The sequence below is a fragment of the Fukomys damarensis genome, unplaced genomic scaffold (genome assembly GCF_012274545.1).
Source record: "Fukomys damarensis isolate Sample0158 unplaced genomic scaffold, DMR_v1.0_HiC HiC_scaffold_23, whole genome shotgun sequence".
In the NCBI taxonomy this organism is placed as follows: domain Eukaryota; kingdom Metazoa; phylum Chordata; class Mammalia; order Rodentia; family Bathyergidae; genus Fukomys; species Fukomys damarensis.
Window position 1 is genome coordinate 30,590,655 of NW_022900935.1, and position 20,656 is coordinate 30,611,310.

At 35.4% G+C, this 20,656-nt stretch overlaps 1 protein-coding gene across 2 annotated transcripts in view; it reads left to right on the top strand.

The window, feature by feature from the left end:
* The window catches only part of Zfyve9 (zinc finger FYVE-type containing 9), a 101,175-nt gene that overhangs the window by 6,909 nt on the left and 73,610 nt on the right, over positions 1 to 20,656 (top strand). For both annotated transcript variants that reach the window (XM_010610316.2, XM_010610317.2), the window contains exons 2-3: positions 14,140 to 14,245; positions 17,991 to 20,074. In XM_010610316.2, the coding sequence (XP_010608618.1) occupies positions 14,176 to 14,245; positions 17,991 to 20,074 (2,154 nt within the window). In that variant the 5' untranslated portion in view covers positions 14,140 to 14,175. The remainder of the gene's footprint in view (positions 1 to 14,139; positions 14,246 to 17,990; positions 20,075 to 20,656) is intronic.

A 20,656-nucleotide genomic window follows, 5' to 3' on the forward strand; every position in this document is an offset into this window, starting at 1 on the left:
GTGTGTGTGTGTGTGTGTGTGTACCAGGGATCAAACTCAGAACCTTGTACTTGCCAGTCAGGCGGTGGCACCACTGAGCTAAATCCCTGGCCCCCTTCAATGTTTTTATCATGGAAAGATGTTGGATTTTTGTCAAAGTTTTTTTTTTTTTTTCTGTATTCAGATGGTCATGTGATTTTTGTCCTTGCTTCTGTTTGTGTGATGTATTACATTTGTTGATTAGAGTATGCTGAACCACCCTTGGATCCCTGGAATGAAGTCTGTTTGTTTGTGATATGTGATCTTTTTCATGATTTGTTGCATTTTGTAACTGTCTTCTTGAGGATTTTTGTCTCTATATTCACTAAAGAGATTGGTCTAGAGTTATCTTTTTTGGTTGAATCCTTGCCTGGTTTTGGAATCAGGATAAAAGTAGCTTCCAGGAATGACTTTGGAGTACTCCTTCTCTTTCAGTTTCATTAAAAAGCCTGATGAGTATTGGTGTTAGAACTTTCCTGAAGTTTGTTTTTTTCTCATTGAGTTTATTGGTATATTTTAGGTATTCAGTACAGTTACATTCATCATTGGGATCTTATACCTTTATATGACTGGTCTTGGTTCTCATTTTTTTCCCCTCACCCCTGCCCTCCCTTCATCCCCTCCTCTCTACCCTATTTACAAATACTTTATTTCCATTTTTTCATTTTCTCATACTTTTTTCTTTTACCTTATTTCCTTTCCCCTCCCTGAATTTTTTTGTAAAACGCAGCAGTTTCTCATCCAGACCTGGGCTTTTCTTAGTTGATAGGTTAGTTTTTACTGCTTCAATTCCATTGTCTGTCATTGGGTTTTTCAGGTTTTTAAAAGCTTGGTTCAATTTTGATAATTCATATGTATTTAGGAATTCATCTGTCTGTTCTGAAGTCCCCCATGTACTGGCATACAAGTTTGTGAAGTACTTAACAATATTTTTAATTTGGGGCTTTTCACATGCCAAAGATTGAACCTAGACCTTTTATTGCTCACCATGCAGATCAAAATGAATCAAAGATCTAATTGTAAACACAGAAACACTTAATCTCCTGGAAGATATAATAGGTAAAACCCTGGAAGACATAGGTATAGTCAAAGACTGTATGAACAAAACCCTGATTGCACAGCAAATACTACAAAGAATCAAAACTGGGATCACATCATATTGAAGAGCTTTTGCACAGCAAAAGAAGCCACCAGCAGAGCAAAGTGACAACACACTGAATGGGAAAAAATTTTTTTACTAGCAACTCCTCAACAGAGGGCCAACATCTACAATACATAAAGAACTAACAACCACAACAACAAAAAATCAGCCCCCCCAATAAAGGCCCAACCCAAAAAGCGTCTGAAACGAATAGACTCTTCTCAGATGAAGAAGTGCAAACAGCAAATAAATATATGAAAAAGTGTTCAACATCACTGGTCATTCAAGAAAGGCAAATTAAAAGAATACTGAGATTCAATCTCACTCCAAAAAGAATGACTGTAATGAAGAAATCAACCAGTAACAAATGCTGTTGAGGCTGTGGAGTGGGAGTGGGTGAGGAAGCCTTCTGCATTGCTGGTGGGAGTGAGTGTAAAGTGGTACAACCACTATGGAAATCAGTATTCCTCAAAAAACTAAAACTAGAGGTTTCATTTGACTCAGCCATTTCCTTCTAGGCATCTTCCCGAAAGAGTTAAAAGCATCAAAGCACAGTGATACATGTATACCTATGTTTATAGCAGGAGAGTCTATAATAACTAAATCTTGGAGCTAGCCTGTATGCCCATCATACATGAGAGGATAAAGAAAATGGTAGTTATATACAGTGTACAGTATTACCCTGCCGTAACAAAGGATAAATGAGCCATTTGTAGGTGTATGAATATACCTTGAGGCCATATTTTAAGTGAAATAAGACACAGAAGTTTATATATCACATTCGTTTTTTAAATACATTTTTATTATACAACTTTTTATTTAAAAAAATGACTTTGCCCAGAATACATTTTTCTCATTATCAATTCAGTTCCCTAAATCGGAAAGTAATTTATTACTTAAGATTTTATATTTGAGGACAGATTATTTTAGAAAAAAGTAAAACACATTTGAGAATTCTGTTTGGAATTTGTAATATTCTGATACATCTGCAAGATCTCTTCCCTAAATAGGTCTCTAAATTCAGAAGTTCTCTAAGCTTTCCTTTCTAGGATTTAGAAAGCTGTAATGTGAGAGAGATGTCAGCATTTTCTAATTTTAAAGTTTCTCTAGAACACAAAATAATAATTAAAAAAAATCATCATCATCATCATCATCTGGTATCAACTGAACAGACAGGAACATTTCCAAACATTAAACACTGTTTGATTTTCTGCAGAGTTTTTACTCGTGAATTAACAGTCTTTCCCTTTGTCTGTTATTCCCAGGAAAAATACAAAAGTATGGTCATGTATTGATAGTAATAAGGCTGCATTCACCTTAAGAGTCTTGATAAATTAAAAGGCAAAAGCTCTTACATAATGTTTAGTTATACTCTGAGTCTTGTGAGTTGGGAGATAATCTCATTAGCTCACCAAAATACCAAACTCAGTCTCAGTATTTCTTGGATACAATTCCTTCTTAAACCTTTTCCTCAAAATTAAATTCTGAAAATAACCACGCAATAAGGACTAACAGACTTACCTGTTATTTTTTGTGTGAGCTGAATGGCATGACAGAGCAGAAGCAAAGAGGTGTACTATCATTTAGCAGGGTTCCTTTTTCTCCACAGCCCTGCTAGCATTTGTTAATTGGTTGATTTCTTTACAGCAGCCATTCTTTCTGGGGTGAGGTGGAATCTCAGTATTGTTTTCATTCGCATCTCTCAAATGACCAGTGATGTTGAACATTTTTTCATACGTTTATTTGCTGTTTCTACTTCTTTGTCTGAGAAATGTCTGTTCATTTCAGATGCCCATTTTTGTCTCTAAATTTGGGAGTTTTGATTTTTTTTAAGTTCTTTATATAGTCTAAATAGAAGACCTTTGTCTGAGGAACAGCTGGTGAAAATTTTTCCCACATTGTGGGTTGTCTCTTCATACTTGGTTTATTCACTTGTTGTGCAGAAGCCTTTTGTTTGTTTTTTTGATTTGGTAATAGGGATTGAACTCTCCTTGCTTTGGAGGCAGGCGACAGCAACGCTGAGCTAAATCCCCAGCCCCCTTCTTTATTTCTTTTGATCAGTTTTAGGTTGAAGTTCATTTTATCTAAATATAGGATAGCTGCACCTGCTTTTTGCAGGGGTTTCCATTGCATGGAATATTGTTGAAAGGGAACAGTGACGCTAGGCCACACACACTGAGAGGTCCGACTGGAGATTTTATTCAAGGAGCGGGAGCAGAGAGGGAGGAAGGGAAGAAGAAGAGAACAAAGAAAGAAAGGTCCTTTTATCAGTTTTGGGCCAGGCTATTATTTATGAGGAGTGAGCTGCTTTTTACCTATCATAGGCCAGGTTGCCTTGTATGGCTCCAGCCCTGCAGAAAGAGATTTTAACTTTCCTGGACCACTGTGTCCTTGTGGGGAGGGAAACCAGAGATAAGAGCATGAGGTCGTTTTAGAAGCCAAGAAGTACCAGGAAAATGCAGCCTGTGATGGCGGTGTCACAGCATACTTTAACATGATCAATTCCCTAACAATTGTTTTCGATATATCCTTTGATTTTTTTTAGTCTGTGTTTCTTTTTGGATTAAATGTATTTTTTCTGTATAGCGTATCATTGGATTTTGTTTCTTGATCTGTTCTCCCAATCTTTGTCTTTCAGTTGAGGAATTGAGACCATTTACATTGAGACAGTTGATAGGTTTGGACTTATTCCTGGCATTGCCTTATTTTCCTGTTGCTTATTCCCTATTTTTCATATCTACCTAATTTCTCACTCTACCTAGTGCACTCATTCTGTTAGACATTTTGTCATTGTTAGCTTCATTGTCTCTTTTTTAGGTTATCCTTGAAAAGTTTTGGGAGTGCTTTATCTCGGAAATATCTTATTTCTCCATCAATTTTGAGAGATAATTTTGCAGGATATATCAGCCTGTGTTTGAAATTGTATTCTGTTAGAGCTTGACACACTGTGCTCCAAGCTTTCCTGGCCTTTAGGGTTTGTGTTGAAAAGTCTTCTGTAATTCTAATGGATTTTTCTTGGTACCTGGGATCAAACTCTGGACCTTGCACTTGTGAAGCAGGTGGCGGCACCACTAAGCTAAATCCCTGGCCCTGGGTTTATCTTTTTAAGTGATTTGTTGTTCTCTGACTGCTTTTAAGATTCTGTTTTTGTGTTGGACTTCTGGGATTTTGTCTAAGATATGTTGTGGAGAGATTCTTTTGGATCTTGGCTACTTGGTATTCTGTTTGTTTCAGTTATCTGTACACTTTTATGTCTCTGTTACCCTTATTTGGAAAGTTTTTCTATGATTTCAGTAAATGTATTTTAAAATGCCATTTGTGCTGCCTTGTGATTTTTTTTACTAATTCAAATTACTTTTAGATTTGTCTTTTTGCTTCATCTAGGATCAGTTGGATCCATTTGTCATGTTTTCTTGTTTTAAAAGTATCTTGTTAATTGGTCACTGAGAACAGCCCTGTCTTCTAGTTCTGACACTCTGTCTTTGTACTACTCACTTCTGCTGCCCATACTTTCGATAGAATTTTTAATCTTCTAAATTTCTGTCTGGAGCCTTTTCCTAGACTCTTGATTCTTTTCTATGCTGGTCATTCATGCTTTGTATTATTTTGTTCAGTTCTTCTAACTTTTTATTAGTGTCTTCTGTAGACACTATCTGGCCCATTACCTGTTTACGTCTTTTGTGAGCTGTCAGAAGGCCTTATTGATCTGTTTTGTTATCTCCTCTGATGTCATTTCAAATAATTTGTTTGTGTGGCTTTTGGTTTCCTCCCCTTAAGTGACCTATGCATCAGCTTTGGGGATATTGGGAAGTTTTAGGAAGCATGTTGTTGCCTCATTTTTTCATGTTTCTTTTTTGTTGTTGTTGTTGGTTGGTTACTTTGTTCATGTTGAGACTTGTGTTTTTTTTTTTTTATTAATATAGGGGAATGCTTTGTTTCTAGTATGGAGACCTCTTTAGTTAATGTCTATAGGTGTTTCCAAAGAAATTGACATATTAAGATTAATAGTCACAACTATTTTCTCTTAATGTGTTTGGTCCTCATTTTTAGAATCACTGCTACTGTGATTACAGAAAGGTAATTTCAGAATGAAAAAGGACATGGATTTGAACAATAATCTTAGGAGAAAATAGTGGTATATTCGCTCAGTTACCGTCATTTATGTTTCTTAATCATTATATAAGAACTAAACAATTAAACCTACTTTGAGGATGGGAAGTCAAAGTGTAGATTTAATTGCATTTTTTATTTTGTATTCTTAGACTTGTTGTAAAAAGCAATAATTCCAGCAGAAAACTAGAAGAATTTTATTCTTCTAATGCAATAATCTTTGATTTTTCCTGAACAAAAGTCATGTTAAATTTTTTCAAGTCTTATGATTATTTAAGGGATAGAGAATAAGGAGATTATGTGGGTCAGATTAGTTTCAGAACTGAAACTAATAGAATGTTGCATTGTCTGAACCCTCTGAGACTAAGTTGGTAGCAAATACAGACATTCCACAAGGACCTGAGTTCAATCCCTGGTACCAAAAAAAAAAAAAGATATAGGATATTGTGGTTTCAAGATGCAGCCATTTCTTACAAATGACTCAAGTTTAACTTTCTGCAAAGATAATCATAAAACTGTATAGATCTGTTCTTTTCTCAACACAGTTGCTATTCATTTATTGTCTCATGTTTGCTTTGCTTTGCTTTGCTTTTTCTCTGGTACTGGGATTGAACTTGGAGAGCATCAAGCCACACTCCTAGCCCTTTTATTTTGAGACACAATTTGCTAAATTTTTCTGATTGGCCTCCACCCTATTATCTTTCTGCCTCAGTGTCTTGTGTAACTGGGACTACAGATGTGTTATACTATGGTTTTCTTTTTTATTCAGTGTATTATTTATTGCTATTGTGATTTTATTTGGGGGGGTGCTTATATTGTCCATGATTTAGCCTTTGGGAGCCATTTTAAACTGGCATCTGTGGTTTGTTTTTTGTTTTTTTGTTTTTTTGTTTTTAACATGTCTGCATCATTCTTGGAGCATTTCCTTGCTTTCTAGCAAAAAAGATATTTAAACTATTCTTCCTTTTGAAAGAAAATTGAAATATAATAATATACCTACCATAAAATTCATCCTTTAAGGTACAGTTTAGTACTTTTTACCATTACTGTCACAACTATCAGAACACTTCATCACCCCCCAAAGAAACTGTTCGAATAGCAGTCATTCCCCATTACCAACTTTTAATACCCTTGGCCACTGGAAGCCATTAAGACACTTCTATTTCTATGGATTTGTTTAGTTTAGACATCTCATATAAATGGAATCATATAATATGTGACTTTTAGTTGCCATATTGTTTTTAAAGTTTGTCCATATTGTAGCTTGTATCAGTACTTCATTCATTTTTACTATCATATCCCTTTTTATTGTCATAATAGTCCATTATATCAGTATATGATACTAAATTTTATTTATTCAGTCTTCGGTGATAGATATTTGTATTTTCCCCACTTTTCGTCCCTTATGAATAATGCTTCCATGAGCATTTGGTGTACAAATTTTTATGTGAATATGTATTTTTTTTTTTTTTTTTGGCACTGGGGATTGAACTCGGGTCCCTGCACTTGTGAGGCAGGCGGTGGAATCACTGAGCTAAATCCCCAGCCCTGTGAATATGTATTTTCATTCTCTTGGGTATACCAAAGCATGGAATTGCTATGTCACATGTCAACTATGTTTAACTTTTTTGAGGAACTTTCAAATTGTTTTCCAAAAGGGCCATGCTATTTATATTCCCTTTACCAAATCATTATAAGGATTCATATTTCTCTACATTATCATCAAGGTTCTTGAAGTTGTTTTCTGTTTCAGCCATGGAATTAGCCACTTCTTCTATAAGTCCTGTTCTTTTTGTTTTGTCTTGTTTTGGTACTGGGGATTGAACTCAGGACCTTGTGCTTGCAAGGCATGTGGTGGAACCACTGAGTTAAATCCCCGAACCAGTCCTGTTCTTTTTAGAGAAGAATAATACTGTATTTAGAAATCAAATCAGCTGTTAGGTGTGCTCATTTCTGCATAGAGATGGGTAGTTGATGATCCAAGGTCCTTTGTGGATAAAGGTAGAAGATATCTTCACACATACATACACACATATACATAAGCATGCATATTTGCATCTCTATTTTATATGTTTATGGAATTCCATTATTTTATACTAAAACCTTGAATTCCACACCAGTACTAAATGATCCTCTCTAATGTTCTTTTTCCACATTTTAATGCTGTTCTCCAGCAGTCAGAAATCCTGCTCCCATTGCTCTTCATGTAGTCACTAGTGTAATCCATTACTCCATATATTGCTACTATTAGTGCTACACTGGGCCCTCTCCTGCATGTGGATGCCATTCTCACCCACTTAGCTCTGACTTCCCATACCAGATCATCCCCTTCATCTCTCCCTACCTCTCTTGGACTCTCATATCCCACAGTTGGCCTATCCTTCTGTCTTAATGACTTTCTCACCCTCCTAGGGCTCTGATATGCTGGCCCACCCCTACAAAAGGGCATCTGGCGTACCATACTTGGGCTCTGCCTCCCCTTTCAGGAATATCCTCATTTTCCTTTCCTGTTTATTCAGTTTTTTCCCCTCTGACTGTTCTGGGGATTGAACCCAGAATTTGGTGCCTGATAGGGCAATGCTAAACCCTAAGCTATATTCCCATCTCTACTTACTCAATTTTTAACAATATTTTCCCCTTTTAAAAAAACACTTTAGGGCCAAAGATTTAGCTCAGTAGTTCGGTGGCCTGCCACTCAAGTGCAAGGACCCAAGTTCTATCTCTGGTACCAAAAAAACAAATTAAAAAAACACTTTACCTTAGTTGCAAAAACAGTGCAAAGATTTCTTCACCCAATTTTTCTCATTGGTTATATCTTACATGAATATAGACAACATAAAAACCAAGAAATTGATATTAGTTTAATGTATGTACATAGTTCCCTGCCATTTACTATGTGTGTAGATTCCTGTAACCACCATCACAGTTTAGATGAAGTGCAGTTCTGTTACCCTAAAGATCTGCCTTGTGTTATTCCTTTGTAGTCATGTGCATGCTTCTCTCCTGACTGCACAATATTTAATGACTTTTTTTTGTTGTTTTTTTTTGTTTTGTTTTTTTGAGACAGGGTCTCACTGTGTAGTTGAGACTGACCTGGAACTCACTATGTAGCCCAGGCTGGTCTCAAAATCACAGCGAGACTCCTGCCTCAGACTCCCAAGTGCTGGGATTACAGGTGTGCACCACCACGCCTGGTTTAATGACTTTTTCAAATTAAAAAAAGTATTAAAGGTCATAGGAAGAACTAAGGAAACACAGAGATAAAATGTGTTATATTCCTGGCTAGGAAGACTTAATGTCAGTCTCACTCCTGAGGGAGAACCATGTTAGGAATTCTCATGTCTCGAGATTGATTTTAGGGACATTCTATCCCATCCCACTGTGTTGGTGACTTTCAGGGCTATTAAGGGGAGTGGCTTCAGAAAGCCCTGTCTAGCCCTCTCTTCTACAAATTTGAAGTCAGTGATTCTCATCCTTCCTGCTAGCTTTCAAAGTCCAGGCCTAAGAGTTGCTGTCTAGTTTTGTGGACTGTTACCCTTAAGTTCCTGTGTACAGTTACTCTTCAGTTCCTGCTTATTTCTCTAGCTTGATAGGTGTTTTTGTGTTTGTGTGTAGATTTATGTCATTTGTATATTTCCCTCTGTAATCATTTTTTGTCTAGAAATAATGCTTACCACCTGTCTCGGTGTGCTCTTAATTTTTTTTTTTTTTTTTTTTTTTTTTTTTTTTAAGATTTCAAGCCTACATTCTTTATTCTGTTCCCTTCAATCCACAAGTATGGTTTTTTTTGCGGGGTGGCAATAACATGCTGTTTTTATCACTGTAGCTTTGTAGTATACCTTGAAGTTTGGGATTGTGATGGCCTTTGCCTTGCCCTTGTTGCCTAGAATTGCTTTTGCTGGTCTAGGGCTCTTCTGGTACCCTAAGAATTTTAGGATTGTTTCCTCTAGTTCTGCTAGAAGTATGCTGTTGGTATTTTGATTGGGATTGTGTTAAATCTTTGTACCAGTTTTAGAAGTATGGTCATTTTCGCTGTATTAATTTTTTTTTCAGCTTTAATTGAGTTTATTGGTATGTTTTAGGGATACAGTACAGTTACATTTATTGTTGGGATCTTGTACCTCTACATGACAAGTCTTGATTCTCATTTTTTCCCCTTACCTCTGCCCTCCCTTCACCCCCTCCTCCCCTCCCCATCTACAAACACTTTATTTTCATCTTTTCATTCTCTCACATTTTTTTCTTTTCCCTTTTTACTCTTCCCCCACCCATCCCACCTTCCCTACACCTTTAGCTCCTTTCTTCCTCGCTGTATTAATTCTGCCTACCCAGGAATGGGGAATATCTTTCCCTTTTCTGGTATCTTCTTTGATCTCATTTTTCAGAGTACTATAATTTTCATTGTTGAGGTCTTCCTGGTTATGTTAATTCCTAAGTGTTTAATTTGTCTTGATGCTGTTGTGAAAGATATTGTTTCTGTAATTTCTTAGTAAGTTTGTTATTGGAATTTTGAGTGTTGACTTTGTATCTTGCTATGCTACATAATTTGGTTATTGATTCTGGGACTTTTTTGGTGCTCTTCTATGTAGAGGATCATTTCATCAGCAAAACACCCTCAACTACATCATTTTTTAATTATTATTATTGTTGTTGTTGTTATTATTATTATTATTATTATTATTATTATTATTATTTGTTATTTGGAATCAAACTTGGGACCTTGTGCTTGCAAGGCAGGTGGCAGAACCACTGAGCTTAAATCCCCAGCCCAAGCTACGTTATTTTTGACAAAGGGTCCAAACACCATGCTGGAAGAAAGATAGCCTGGCTATAAAGAAAACTGGCTATGCACATGCCAAAGATTGAACCTAGACCCATATCTCTCACCATGCACTAAGCTAAAATCAAAGATCTAAATATTAAAGTAGAAACACTTCATCTGCTGCAAGACAGAATAGGTAAAACTCTTGAAGACATAGATGTAGGTTCTTTATGGACAGAACCCCAATTTCACAAGAGATACATATTACAAAGAATCAACAAATGGGATCACATCAAATTAAAAAGCTTTCACACAGCAAAAGAAACTACCAGCAGAGTGAACAGATAATCCACAGAATGGGAAAAAAAATTTTACCAGATACTCCTCAGACAGAGGACTAACATCTAGAATATATATAAAAAAATCAGACCCCTCCCCAGGTTCAAAGATCCAATCCAAAAGTAGGCATCTAAAATGAATAGACACTTCTCAGATGAAGAGGTACAAACAGCAAATAAATATATGAAAAAATGTTCAATATCTCTGGTCATTTTAGAAAGGCAAATTCCATCTCTTTCCAGAAAGAATGACTGTCGTCAAGAAATCAACCAGTAACCAATACTGGTGAGGCTGTGGGGACAGGGAGAGAACTTCTGCATTGCTGGTAGGAGTGTAAAGTGGTACGACCATTGTGGAAATCAGTATGAAGATTCTTAAAAAAACTAAAACTAGATGTTCCATTTGACTTAGCTATTCCCCTTCAAGGCATCTTCCTGAAAGATTTAAAAGCATCATACCACAGTGATGCATGCATACCCATGTTTATAACAGCACAATCTATAATAGTAAAATCTTGGGAACAGCCTGTATGCCCATCAACAGATTAATGGATACAGAAAATATGGTGATTATATATAGCGGAGGGTACTACTCTGCCATAAAGAAGGATAAACTTGAGTCATTTCTAGGTAAATGAATGCACCTTGAGACCATAATTTTAAGTGAAATAAATCAGACACAAATTTAAATATTGCATTGTTTCTCTTGTATGAGAAACCCAAAGTATAACTAAGATGCAAAATAAAGGATGGATATTAGGAAGGAAGAAGTATTTTTTTCAAATGAGGAGAACAAGAGATAGGGGGAGGAGAAAGGGGAAAGGGAAAAAATAAAGAAAAAAATTGAGGGAAAAAATTAAAATAGAGCTTTTGCAAATGGGGATGGGGATAAAGGGAGGTGAAGGGGACAAAAAATTAAGATGTGTTACGTGCATGTACAAAGTCTCCATGATGATTATGATAGTTATGTACTGCAAATATCCACTAATAAGATTTTTTAAAAAAAATTTAGAAAAATGAAATAATACATTTCAGACACATATATTCTTCACCTATCTTTATCAGTCTGTACCATTTTGCCTCTTTTTCTATACCTCTCTCTCCTCTTCTCTCATACTTTCACAGGGTCTTGTTTTTGTTGTTCGGTTTTGCAGTGCTGGGGATTAAACTCAGGGCCTCACACATACTAGGCAAGTGTCAATCATTAAGCTATACCAGTCCAGCAAACTTTTATAAGTTTTTTTCTTTTTTAAATTAATTTTATTGATATATTTTGGGTATACCATATAATGACATTCGTCATTGGAAATTTGTACCTTTACATAATATATCTTGGTTCTTATTTTTTCCCCATTCCTCTGCTCTCACTTCAACCCCTCCAACTCCTCCCTATTTACAAAGACTTTGTTTCCATTTTATCCTTTTCTCATATTAATTCCATTCTCTTCTTTCCTTTCCCCTACCCATTCCACTTCTCCTTCCCCTTTGCCATTTTTCTTCCATTCCACATTATCTATTGCATATTTTGAACCTTATTTACACTTTCAGTTTTCTCAAACCAGAAAAACTATTCGGTATTTACACATGTGTATCCTGTTTATTTCATTTAAGAGTATCACCTCAATGTGCATCTATTTAGCTGTAAATGCCTCTAATTTCTCATTCTTTATGGCTGAGTAGTACTCCATTTTATTTTTTAAAAACCACATTTTCTTTAGTCAGTCTCCAGTTGATGGGCAGTTGGACTGTTTCCAGGTTTTAGCTATTACAAACTGTGCTGCTGAACATGGGTGTACATATATCGCTGTGTTATGATTCTTTTCATTCTTTTGGGAAGACACTCTGCAGGGGGGATAGCTAGGTCGAATGGGACCTCTAATCCTAGTTCTTTGAGGTTTCTCCATACTGAATACCACAGTGATTGCACCAGTCTACACACTCCCACCAGCAGTTGAGAAGGGTTCCTTTTTTACCACAGCCCCCCACCCCCCGCAGCATTTGTTACTGGTTTATTTCGTGATAGCAGCCATTCTTTCTGGGATGAGGTGGAATCTCAGTGTTGTTTTCATTTACATCTCTCAAATGACCAGTGATGTGGAACATTTTTTCATGTTTATTTGCTCTTTCTACTTCTTTGAGAAATGTCTATTCATTTCAGATGCCCATTTTTGGATTGTGTCTTTAAATTTGGGAGGTCTGATTTTTTTAAGTTCTTTATATATTCTAGATAGTAGACCATTGTCTGAGGAACAGCTGGTAAATTTTTCCCACGTTGTGGGTTGTCTCTTCACACTGTGCACTGTGTGGTGGTTTCTCTTGCTGTGCAGAGCTTTTTTTTTTTTTTTTTTTTTTTTTTTTTTTTTTTCTGGGTTTTTTTTTTGGGGGGTACTGGGGATCGAACTTGGATCCGTGCAAACCTTGAGCTAGTGAGGCAGGCAGTGGTATCACTAAGCTCACTCCCTGGCCCTGCAGAAGCTTTTTAATAAGAGATCCCATTTGTTGATTCTTTGTGCTAATTCATGTACAACTGAGGTTTTTTTCATAAAATCTTTTCCTATGCCGTTGTCTTCAAGAGTTCTACCTAACCTCTCTTTCAGGCAGTTTAGTGTTTCAGCTTTAATATTTAGATCTCTTTCTGTTTTTTCTTAATCATTTAAAAGTAAGTTGCAGATCACACTTCTCCCCAAAACACTTCAGCAAATGTCACCTATAAAATCAGGACATCATTATTAAATCTAAGAAAAATGACTATTACTTCAGTAATATGTCCATCGTTAGAATTTTGGAACTAATATCCCTTACTCTCTGTTTGAAGTTTCCTATAATTTTCCATTTGAAAAAGCTTTCTTTTAAATAGAAATTTAATTTTATCCCAATCAAAATAATAATACCTTTCCCAACATTTTTTTGTCTTTTGAAGCATGTTCTAGTAAATGATGCAGTCTTCCTTCTATTTTTAGTTCTAGAGTTGTCCCTTGATATCCATGGGGGGTTGGTTCCAGGTCCCCTGCAGATACCAACATCCACAGTGCTCATATTCCTTATATACACTTGATCTTGGCTAAAAGGCTAAGAAGGAATTCAAATTCCTTATGTAAAATGATGGAATGTTTGCATATAACTTAAGCACATCCTCTCATATACTTTTTGTTTGTTTGTTTGTTTTTTGAGACAGGGTCTCACTATATAGTTGAGACTGAACTGGAATTCATTGTGTAGCCCAGGTTGGTCTCGAACTCACAGCGATCCTCCTGCCTCAGCCTCCCAAATGCTAGGGTTAGAGGCATGCGCCACCATGCCTGGCCTCTCATATATTTTAAATCATCCAGATTACTTACAAAACAATATAATGTAAATGCTAGATAAATAGATATTATATACTATGCTGTTTAGGGACAAGAAAAAGTGTCCGTGTGTAGTACAGATGAAAATTGTTTTTAAATATTTTCTTTTCTATCTGTGGTTGGTTTAATCTGAAGATGCAGACTTCACAGATATATAGGGGCAACTGTATTATTATTATTATTATTTTTTGTACCAGGGATTGAACTTGGGTCCTTGTGCTTACAGGGCAGGCGATGGAACCACTGAGTTAAATCCTGGCCCAGGGCAACTGTATTTTGATGATTGTCACCTTAAAGGTTTCTAGATTTTAATTAATGTTGACAAGTTTTCTTGTTTTTCATTGTCTTTATATATTTTTAAGAGATTTTTTTCCTTTATAAACTTAAGATTTATAGATTATATTACAAATTTGATCCACTTTCTAGGTTTAAACAAATTTCTTGAGTGGTGTTTCCTCACTGATGGAGAATTACTTCCAAGCAGAAGCTTACAACCTGGACAAGGTATTAGATGAATTTGAACAAAACGAAGGTGAGAATTTATACTGATGAATCTTTTGATTTCTGATATTCAGAATATGATTATAAAAGAGGACACAGTACTTTAAAAAGAAATAAAATCAAGTCTGATGGCTTAATGACGATAATGATACCCAAAAGAAGAAGAAATAACATTTTAAGCACTATTTGCCAGGTAGTTACATGGATTATTTCATTTAATGTTTAAAACAATCCCGTGAAAGTCGACCTTTCATCTCCTTTTTAAAGATGAGAATAGAGATACAGTGAATTTAAGCCAGTTCCTCCCCATTCATCTTGCTAACGATTGGCAGGATTAGTATCAAGGCAATTTGTGATACTAGAATTCAAACTTTACCTACTTGATACAATCAGTTTATGGCCAAGAAAAACTTTAGGATATGTGTTTGCATTTCTAACCCTAAGAAAAATAGCTTCTTCAATATTGATTGGCCAATAAAGCAAAGACATATCTTAAACCTAATAGACTTTGTTTTTCTGCTAGTTAGGGATTAAATCTTGGTCCTTTCCACTGAGCTAAATCCCCAGGCTCCCTCCTTTTTCTTTTTCTTTTGAGACAAGGTCTCGCTAAGTCGTTGAGTTGCCCAGGTTGGGCTCAAACTTGTGGTCTTCCTGCCTCAGGTTCCTAGAATGCTGGAATTATAGATAATTGCTACTACACCTGGTTTAAATCTCATTTTAAAAAGATTTACATTTTCTAGTAATTGCTATAAAGTGGTTAATTAAATCGCACATTCTAAGCTTCAGTCCAGTGAAGTCTGCTTAGGATTGACTTCATTTGGGGAAGCTTTCCCCCTTAATTTCTTTCTCAATTTGTGTTTTCTACTTCTAACAGAAATGCCAATTTTACAGAGTGAAGTCCAGGATTTTAGTAGTAAAATTCATAGTAGTTCATTGTAGCCAGTTATTCATGTTACTCTTTGATAGCAGTTGGAAAGAGGTTAATTTTGAATTTGTCACTTTGAGTCTTTGATGGAACAAATCTTAAATAGAATATGTGACCATGGATATAAGGAGAGAGAAGGAAGAAGGATGATACCTGGAACGGCCAGCTTTTCTCATATCTTACCACCAATGACCTAGTATCCCTGGGCTCATTATAGATTCATGTAAATGTGAAATGAAATGATTTGAGATTTTGTTGGATCCAGGTGAATTTTGTATATACCTAGCAAAAATGTCTTTTCTGAGATGCAACCATTTATGCAAATACTTTCTTATAGCACTTTTTTCAGTTTAGCCCCCTGTATATTAATTGTTAATAAATATCTACGCACATATTATAACTAACATGAATAATATGCTTCCAGAATATTATTGACTCTATTAAAACTATTAATTTATTACATTAGTTTCTGATTTCTGTAGATTATAAAAGAATACTTTGTATGTAGCTGTACATTTTTGTTCAGTCTGCAACAATGTCTTAGCAAATATAGGACTTGTTAATAATTACTTTGGAAGGAGAAGGATTTCCAAAACCATTTATTCCTTGTAATTATGTGGATTTTTTTGTTTGAACTGTTTTTCAGTGTCAGTACCATTTGCATTTCAGTGTCAGTAACTACTGCCTCTAGCCTAGTACCTTAGAGAGTATGTTTTAAATGAGGTGATATCTTGTTTTGTGTTTCTTCTTTAAATGAGGACTGTGTCACATATGCACTGTGATAGTGCTAGATAATTACAGTATGCCTAGGTAGTAGGAGGTTAAATAATGAAATTTTAGTATCTGATCCTTCCTGTTTGAATATTGTTAACTATTTTCATAAGAAGTGTATCTCTTCTTTTATTTCCAGAAACCAGCTTGGAAATGTGATTTTCAAAAAATCTATATTATTAAATCTCACATTACTTCTAGCCCAAATTTAGGTTTAAATTTAGAATTTAGTAACTCAGAGGATACTAAACCCATTCTTTATATAATCTGGTGTTTCATGACTTTTATTATCTGCTCTTTGTGGTTTCTTTTCACTACTACTTTATGCTACTTATATTCTGAGCCCAAACTGATATACTTACTACTCTATTAAATTCTTATGTTTGGGGCTGTGCTTTTGCTTGTTCCATTTTTTTTTTCTAAATATAAAGAAAATTTCTGAAGCCTAGCCTAGTTCCTCCCACCTCCATGAATTGAATGAAGTTCAGTTACCTCATCTTGTAATATTTTTCTCTTGTGAATTTATTTTCTATTTCTACATAATAGTTTTCAAGCACATATGCTACTCTGTATTGCTAATTTATACATATATATATATATATGTCTTATTGTCCCAGTTAGATTAATACTTTTTTATACAGGCATGAACTTTCATTTAATTTTCATGTTCCACAAACTCAATTCCTTTGCAGTGTTAGCTGCTCACTTAACATACAGGTATTGTGTACCTGCTATATACTAGGGATTATACAAAATGAGGACTTACACTGATGGAATGAGATTATTTCTACCTTCAGAAATCATTCAGTGGATAAAAAGGAGGTAAATAAGTTGTTGCATTACAGTGTAGTAAATGCCTTAATAAAGATATGAGCAAGTTGCTATGGGTGCATTGAAAATTAATGTTATAAATATAGCTGCATAATTTCAGAACTATTATTATCAGTTATTGGAGGAAGAAAACAGGAAAGGCAATAAATTCATTATTATTTTCATAATTAGACATACAATAGCATAATTTGGGAAAATAATTTAGCTGTCATAGTTATGATCTGTTAAAGAGTCAAGAGAAATTTTTCGTGAAATTAGTGTAAACTGATTTAATAAGATAAATATGTTTTGCCAATGTCTTCAAATAATGATATAAATATGAACCTAATTAATAATGTATTGTGACACAGGGCAAAATTTCACATATTATAGCAAACTTTTAAAAAATGTAATGGGCAGTCCCTGCCTTATAAGAGCAAGGTCTCCTGAGTTTGATCCAAACACACACACACGCACATGCACGCACACACAATGGGATACACAGTAATTACATTGATCTTGGGGAATTAGTACATAAATAAACTTAAAATCGACAAACTTAAAATCTACCAATTAAAGATAATAGTATAATAAACTTAAGTACACCCATTATTTCTCTTCAATGGTAACAGATATACTCCCATTTTTGTTTCATTTATACCTTTATCTGTTCCTTGCTTCCTTTATTTACTTTTATAAAGGTGAACTTTATATTCACTAAAATGAATAGATCTTAATTGTACAATCTTTCTCTTTTCAGAGAGGGTCTCACTGTATTGCCCAGGCTGCTTTTGAACTTAGGGGCTCAAAAGATCCTCTCATGTTAGCTTCCCAAGTAGCTTGGACTACAGGCATGTACCCCCATGCCTGGTTAATTATACAGTTTTAATGAAGACATCCATGAAAGCCACATACCAATCATGATATAGATTCAGAGTATTCGATATCCACAAAAAATTTCTTTTTTTAAATTAATTATGTCTTCATTACTGCCCCCCTCAGTATGTGTTTTGCTTTATGCACAGACAATCCAAGGATGCTTTCCCTGATTCTAGGTCCTACGGTCAGTTTAATTATATTATCAGACTAAGGTAGAAGTCTTTTGTTGTTTGAAATGTTCTGAGATACTATTTGATGATATAATTATAGGAAATGGTTTTAAATATATTTTGTCATTCCTACATAAAAATTAGATACATATCCTAGGAATATATTTTATTTGAATTTTACTGTTACCAGCAAACTTATTGTAACTGCTTATTTTTTCCAGATGAAACAATTTCCCCTACTTTATTGGACACAAAGTGGAATAAAATTGTAGATCCTTCTTCTCACCGACTATCATTTAATCCTGCATTGGTTAGTGTGAATGAGCCTTCAGTTTCTAATGAGTCACAGCCACAGCTGAAAGCCTTCTCCTTGGCTCATTCAGCTCCATCCAAGGAGGGAGAAGATCACTGTGCTAATGGACAGAGCTGTAATCTAAATCCAGAGATTGCCACAATGTGGATTGATGAAAATGCTATTGCAGAAGATCAGTTAATTAAGAGAAACTATAATCGAGGCGATCAATACAGTACTGTTGAAGCAGGAGAGAAGAAATGTGGAAATTTAACCTGTCTTCCAGATGAGAAGAATGTTCTTGTTGTAGCTGTCATGCATAATTGCGATAAAAGGACATTACAAAGTGACTTGCAGGATTGTAATAATTATAATAGTCAGTCCCTCATGGATCCTTTTAGCTGTTCACTGGATAATGAAAACAGACAAACTGATCAATTCAGTTTTAGTATGAATGGATCCACTGAAAAAGATAAGAACTCAGAGAAACAAATGGATCCATTGAACAGACCAAAAACAGAAGGGGATTCTGTTAATCATCTATGTACAGTTTCATCTGATAGTCTAACTAGTGTCTCTTCCAGTTCACAATTAAAGGGTGATGAAAATATAGGTAGAGACTCCTCAGTGTCCTTGATTACAAGGTCAACAGTTGATTCAGTAATCTCACCCCAGGGAACAGATAGAGGTCCTACTGTTAAAAAGCAAGAGGACTATATACCAGATGAGGACTTCATTGGCAAAGTCAGCTCTCCTCGGACAGATGTAGGGAGTCCAAACACCTTTTCCCACTTGAGTGAGGAGATTTTGACAGAAAAAGAGCCAGCAGAGGAGAGAACAACTGAAGAATCACTCCAGTCTTGTTTACCTTTGTGTCTCAAACCAGACATACCTGGAAGAGGTAACTCTGAACAATTTTCAGATTGCCTTGTGCCTAGTGAAGTTGGAGCTGAAAGTGAACGTTATGAACATGAAGAAATTCTTGGCACTACAGAACTACTTAATATGACAGAGCATTTCTCTGATTCTCAGGAGATGAGTAATTGGAAATTGACTAAACTAAATGAGATGAGTGATAGCCAAGTAAATGAAGAAAATGAAAAGTTTTTACAGATTAATCAGCCTGACGACACTAATGGTGATAATGTAGGAGAGTGTGTTGGAATGGCAGATGCAGGTCTAGATTTAAAAGGAACTTGCCCAAGTGAAAGTGAAGGATGTGATTTCTCGACTGTTACAGATTCACCAGCAGCACATTCTTTATCTAATGGTTGTGATTCCTGTGGAATGCAAAGCCCAGTTGTTTCTTTTGTTCCAAAGACGTTACCCTCCAAAGAAGATTCAGTAACAGAAGAAAAAGAAATAGAGGAAAGCAAGTCAGAATGTTACTCAAACATTTATGAACAGAGAGGAAATGAGGCCACAGAAGGGAGTGGACTACTTTTAAACAGCACTGGTGACCTAATGAAGAAAAATTATTTGCATAATTTCTGTAGTCAAGTTCCATCAGTGCTTATGCAATCTTCCCCCAAGACCGTAGCAAATCTGCAATCCATCAGTGTTCCTTTTGGTGGTGCAAGACCCAAACAACCTTCTAATCTTAAACTTCAAATTCCAAAGCCATTATCAGACCATTTACAAAATGACCTTCCCACAAACAGTGGAAATAATATTAAAAACAAAAATGATATTCTTGGGAAACCAAAAGTAGGGGAAAATTCAGCAACCAATGTATGTAATGCGTCTTTGGGAAACATCTCTATTGCTGATACAAATGGGGAACATTTAGAAAGTTATGAGGCTTCCAGTAGATCGTGCCTTGCATTAGCTCTAGATAGCCCAGATAATGATCTCAGAGCTGGTCGGTTTGGAATTTCTGCCAGAAAGCCATTTACCACTCTGGGTGAAGTAGCTCCAGTATGGGTACCAGATTCCCAGGCTCCAAATTGCATGAAATGTGAAGCTCGGTTCACATTCACCAAAAGAAGGCATCATTGCAGAGCATGTGGGAAGGTAAGTTGCATATATTAGCTCAGAAACATCTGAGATCAGATAGCTTTTGAAAATCCAGTTCTAATGAGTTTATAAGTAACGACCTTGCTGATCTTAGATAGTAGATGCTTTGTTGTCAAGATTTGTGCTATATAAATTTCTATAAAGAGATGAGAAATGAAGTTTAACTTTGTGGTTTCTATATTGATGGATACTTGGTTAATGGAATAATTGGAAATAAGGAAGTTATTCTTACAGCTTAGGAAATACTTGCAGTTGACTTGATATTTTTTAATTCTTGGAAAACAAGCTTACAATCCATTTCATTTTTTTCTATAGGATTTTGGTGATTGTACTAGATATTCTGGGACTTTATATAGATATGCATACATTTTTTTGTTCTTTCTTCCACATAACTTTAACACAAAATAGAGTTGAAGGCTAAAGGTCCTTATGACAGAGTTATAAGAACAACTGGTATTCCTTATCTCTCCCCAAATTCTGTTAGCTAACAACACAATTTGCTGGTTATTATTATTGTTTTTATTTTAAGAAGAACTGTAAATAAGGAAGAAATGGTATTTTATATTATGTATTTTTAAA